Source organism: Pteropus alecto, unplaced genomic scaffold (assembly GCF_000325575.1).
Source record: "Pteropus alecto unplaced genomic scaffold, ASM32557v1 scaffold196, whole genome shotgun sequence".
NCBI classification, from domain to species: domain Eukaryota; kingdom Metazoa; phylum Chordata; class Mammalia; order Chiroptera; family Pteropodidae; genus Pteropus; species Pteropus alecto.
The window spans coordinates 1,388,831-1,394,363 of NW_006439717.1; the positions used below are offsets into that span (position 1 = coordinate 1,388,831).

A 5,533-nucleotide genomic window follows, 5' to 3' on the forward strand; every position below is an offset into this window, starting at 1 on the left:
GAGTGCGAGGGCTCTAGGTCTGGGTCACATTATGTATGACCTGGCCCAAATTTCTATTTAGATCAAATCGTTACTCTATCAATTGTCTTCTGTTTCTTGCCTGCATCGACTTACCTCTTTACTGGATCACACCAATCAGCATATAAACATGCTATAATATCTCCCATATAAAAACCCCCAAAATTCATTTGACTCCACATTAACACTCAAAATTACCCCATTTGTCTGCTCTCTTTTACAGCAGAACTCAAAAGGTTTGCTTTAATGGCTAGTGACAATTTATTTTCTTTATTCTATCTTTGCACCCTAACCATACCTTTGAACCCACTATACCTCCTTATTGAAATCATCCATGACCTCTGTGTTGCTCTACAGTCAACTCTCAGTGCTCATCCTAATCAACCTTTCAGGAATGGCAGACAGAGTTGAACACTTCCTCCTTCTTGAAATATTCTCACTTGTTTTCTGGAACACCGTTTCTACCTCCTAGGCTACTTGCCTTCTCAGTCTCCTTACCTGGTTCCACCTTTTGTAACCAATGTACCCAATTTCTAAACTAAATTGGGACTGTACCTCAATTCAGTCTGGAGCTCCTTCTCAGTCTATACTCATTCTTTTGATGAACTAGCCAGTCATATGCTCCCTAATTTATGTCTTTGGCCCCGGACTCTGAACTTGCACATTTAACACTTGAGTAAGCATCTCAAAATGCATATGTCCAAAACTGAATTCCCAATTATTTCCTCGCCCTAACCTGCTCTGTCATCAGTCATGCTCATCTCAGTAAATGGCAACTCCATTCTTTAGTTGCTCAAGAAAAGAATTTGAGTCATCTCTGACTCATCTGTTTTATACTGCACCATCAAATCAATCAACAAACCGTATCCTTCTGTCTTCAAAATATATCAGAATATAGTCTATTCTTGCCACCCTACTGCTGCAAAATTTGTCAGAGCCACCATCACCTCTCTCCTGTATTATCGTAATAGCCTCCTCACAGTTCTCCCTTCTGTGCTTGCCCCACCCCTACAGTCTATTCTCCACACAGCAAACAGAGCCATTCTTTCTAAAATAAAAGTCAGATTATTTAATTCCCCCGCTCAAAATTTTCCAGTGATTACCCATCACACTCAAAGGAAAAGGCAAAACCTTTACAGTGGACTACAAGACCCTATTGATCTGACCCTACTCCTTCCTTGTCCTCTAACCTTATTGCCTGCCACTCTCTCCCTGGTAGGTTCCTCCCTCAAGCCACACAATTCTTGCTAATTCCTTGAACATACCAAGCAAGCTCCTGTCTCAGGATCTTTGCACTTGCTCTTCTGTCTTCCAGAATGCCTTTCCTCAGATATCTCCATGGGTTTTTTCCTCACTTCCTTTTCCTTCCCTCTATACAAAATGGAATCCCACTACTTATCTCCTTTATCCCGCTTTATTTTTCTCTGTATCACTTTTGACCACGAATAACTTTAAGGGCTTGAGGTAGAAAATCAGTAGCAAATCACCCCCTTGGAATGGCAACAGGGGAGAGAGATGTCAGAGGAGAAAAGGTCTTTACCTTGATCTTGGGGTCTGGGGAGGAAGCAGGGGACCAGGGCTGAGTTTATGGGCAGAGTAACCTACCTTTCTTTGAAACACCAGCAGGCGGCACTGCCTTCCTTGGACTGGGAAGGCATCAGCCTCTGGTAGAAAAGAGGGCAAAGTTCTGTCCAGGGTAATCTAGCAGACTTGCTGGGGTGAACTGCTGAATGTGGGGGGCTTCCTGAGAGTCTAGTGCAGTCGGGCTGCAGACCCCTTTGCTGCCTCCAGGTGGTGGCCTATGGTGCTGCAACAGAAAGCTGGAAAGGCGGAGGGTGGGCAGTGCTGCTGAGCTCACTGCTGCAGGCGCATCCATCCCTCCAGGGCCTATAATTTGGGTTCCCTGGGCCTGGCCACCCCTATCAGCGGCTCAGCAATAGATGACTCACCCGGGACCCCGCGCCAAGGCAAACACAGCGGGAGGAGGAGAAGGAGGTTCCTGAGGCTGCTCTCAGCTTTAGCCACCGCCTCAGTTGCTTGATCCCCCAATCTCCAGGGGCCCCCATGATTTTCTTTGACCCCCGCCCTCTAGGGCCCCAGTGTTCTTTCCAGATTGTTTCTGCTACACGCTCCATCCCTATGATAGGAAAGCAGCCCTCCACTTTTCTCGTCAAGGGGAAGGGGAACCAGCTTGTTCCCACTTGCTCCTTGAAGTAAGGACAGCCCCTCACTTTCCCCTCCAGTCATGGCCCCAACCCTTGTCAAGGTCTCTCTGGTTCCCGCCCCTCCCCTTTCTTGGAGCTGGCCGCGTGCTTGGGGTATTAGGCAATGGGTGTGTACCCGCAGCCCTCTCCAGGCCCCGCCTGCCCCACCACCCTCCAGCCGCCTGCCTGTGGGTCAGTGCTCAGGCCAGCCGGTCGGGCCGAGGGCACTGGGGGCCAGTTCAGGCCACCCAGTCTGCCTGCTTGTGGACTCCTGCCCCAGAGTTGGGATTCTGCAGTGAAAAGGACCAGTAGTATGGCTCCTTGGATTTGGGACAGGACAGCTTGGGGAACCCTGGGGTCACTGAGAACTTGGCATCTATGGTTTTGACCCAGGTTTTTCCTTGGCACTTGACTATACTGCAGCCCAAGAAGGGTAGAATCATAAAAATCCAAAACTCAAGAGAGACCCAGAGACACATGGAGACATACAAATGTCCAAGTGGTTTCCATGGAAGAAGAGGGTCATAGGAAACCTTATCCCCCTCTTCCAGAGACCTGGGTATAGTCCCAGACTGACATTCAGGAAGAGGACCAAGATACTGGCAAGGATCCCCAAATCCAGGTGTAAGGATAAAAGCTACTGATATAGGGTTTGTGGATTCTGGAGGCCTCCAAAGCCATACTTGGTTTGATTCTTGGCTGCTAAACAAGGAGAGATAAGAGCTCTAGGGCTCCTTCTCTCCCTCCCCATATGGCAAAACAGAGAAAAGCAACCCTTTGTGGTCACAGTTGTCCAGTGATAGGAACCATGGCATTTTCACCTCCCCAGCCTGCTCAAGGTCTGGCACAGAAAGGTGGTCAATAAATAACCCAACAGATGAAAATCACTTATCTCTCTCAGACTCTGCCCCCTAGACAACAGTGCCCCCTGCAGCACAGGGCAGGACTTGCAGCAGCACAGACTGGAGGCTGGCTGCCCAGCAGAGCTGCATGGCCACCACCAGAGAAGAGATGATTGTGGCTGTGGGTTTTAGCCCCGTGGCTCTGCTTCCCTGGGGGGCCTGTCTCTGAGTCAACGTGCCAACTTTGGGCTCACAGGGCCAGCCATGCCTTGGGCTGCGGTCTGGCAGGGGTGGGGGTGGGGGGGCCGGCTGGGAAGCCTGGGGCCCCTCTCTGGCAAAAATAGCCCACAGTGGTTAGAGCTGGGAGGGTGAGTCAGGCAAGAGTGCAGTGCCGCCTAACCCCTTCACTGCCACTAGAGCTCCCTAAGGTAGCTTGCCTTGGTTCGTACATGCTAAGATTAGGTTCTTTCCCTGGCTATCCTAGGGCTGGGCTCAATTTGGGATCTAGAGGCCTTCCTCATTCCATGTGAAGTAAGTCTGTGAGCCTGGGGCAGGAATACAGACCACTGAAAATGCAGAATCGGGATCCCTGGAAGGACAGGCAACCTCTGTCGTCAAGGATACCTGCAAACTAAGGGAAGCAAAGGGAAGCTGAAGATCTTTGGGGCTCCCTAAGTCTGCTAGGGCCCAACTCTGAGGCCAAAGTCGACCCCTCCCAAGGGGCAGATGCAGGACTCAGAGGTGGGCAGAAGCCAAGCCACCCCGAAGGAAGCTTCTCCCACTGGCTTCCAGTGCCCTGCAGTGGCTCTTGCCAAGGGCTCTACACGCAATTGTCCGGCGACTTGGTCTTCATCTTGTCAAAGGCACCCTCCATCTATCCAGCTCTCCGTGGGGGGAAACTGAGGCAAAGAGAAATGACCACTTGGAACCAGAGTCCTGGCTGCCTAATCTGAGTCACCGTACCCTCCTTGCAACCTTGGCGACTCCAGAGCAGGTGAGAGGAACTCTGGCCACCTCTTCCTTCAGTCGGGCCAAGCCTGAATCCGGGCGTCGGGGGAGAGGGCGTGTGTGTACGCTGGGAGGAGGGGGAGCGACTGCGCTCCCTGGGTCAAGGCGGAGGGTGCGAGGAGTGGGGTGGAGATGCCCCGGGCTCAGGGAGGGGCCGCAGCTCTGTCAGCCGCAGCGGAGCCGCCTGTGAGTTCCGCGCGAGTAGAGCTAGAGCCCCCAGTTCTTCGCTAGCTTTCTCGATCACTCCCTCCCTTCCTCCCTCCTTTCCTCTCCGCGGCCGCGGCGGCGCTGAGAAAGAGGCGAAGAGGAGTGGCCCTACCCTGGAAGAATGCGGCTCTGCCGAGGGGGCAGAATCCGACGCAGTCTCCCCACGGTTTGAGCTGCCCGAGTCCAGGCGACCCGATCCCGCCGGTCGCAGACCCTGCACCAGAGCAGCTGGAGGTAATCGGAACCGGGAAAGCGGGGAGAGAAGGGACGTACAGGCACAGGGATAGTCGGACAGACAGACATGCATCCACCCACAAGGGCACAGAGATGCAGAGCGCGCCGGAGATATTGCCAGAGATAAAGACTCAAAAAATAAAGGAGTGCCCTCCAGATCTGGAGGGCAATGAACGAGAGAGGCTGGGACCTGTGAGGACCAGAGGGGACCCCGCTGGGACGCGGGGAACGTGTAGTTTAGGAAAGGTGGCAGGTGAGGAAGAGGACTCAGCCTGCGCCAAGGTCTCTTTCAGGCGGGAACCAGGTCCCCTCCCTGTCTTCGCGGCACCTGGAGCCTCCCCTCTCTTCCTACTGCGGAGGAATGGAGTAGAGCAGGTGGGGAACCCATTCCTCCACCCTTCTCACAGAGGTTGCCTGCCCTCGACGGCACCTGGAGGCAAAACTCTCTCCACCCCCACCTGGCTGGCTGTAGGTGGTGGGGAACCCCCTTCCAATCCCGCCCCCTAGCCCTGTGAGGGCGTGAAGCTGTGTTGGGCGGGTGAAGCGGGTCGTGGGGCCCTGGAAGAGGGAGCGGTGGGCAAGGTGGTAGAGCAGTGTTTGTGAGTCTATGTCTGAGTTTGAACGTGTGTGCCTGTGTGCCTGGCATTGTGTCTGGCTGGATTGGCTTCAGAAGCGCTCGCATGAGTCCAAGCTCTTCCTCCAGGGCCCAGGGAATCTTGGAATCAAGGGGTGATTCTTACTGTTTCGTTTGGGGAGGAATAAGAAGGGTCAGTTGGGTGACAATGGTGAGTTAGGAGCCCCAACTTATGCATCCTTTGGTTGGCCGGGCGAGCAGCCCTATCCCAGAGACCTCCTTAAGTTTCCCTGTCCCGCAGGCCTTGATCGATTTGCCCACCGGGGCCTTCGGGCCCGGGCTTCGACATGCAGGAGGAGCCCCGGCCACGGCCTCCACCCTGGGGCTTCGCGGGTCTCCTGTTCCTGGCGTTGTGCAGTCGGTGAGCAGTTCTCCCTGTCACCCAA

The 5,533-nt window shown here is 53.6% G+C and overlaps 1 protein-coding gene across 1 annotated transcript in view; it reads left to right on the forward strand.

The window, feature by feature from the left end:
• The first annotated feature begins 4,137 nt into the window (after positions 1 to 4,137).
• WNT10B (Wnt family member 10B) overlaps positions 4,138 to 5,533 on the forward strand; it is a 6,648-nt gene continuing 5,252 nt past the window's right edge. The window contains exons 1-2 of the mRNA XM_006916821.2: positions 4,138 to 4,513; positions 5,389 to 5,508. Coding sequence (XP_006916883.1) covers positions 5,435 to 5,508 — 74 coding nt within the window. The 5' untranslated portion in view covers positions 4,138 to 4,513; positions 5,389 to 5,434. The remainder of the gene's footprint in view (positions 4,514 to 5,388; positions 5,509 to 5,533) is intronic.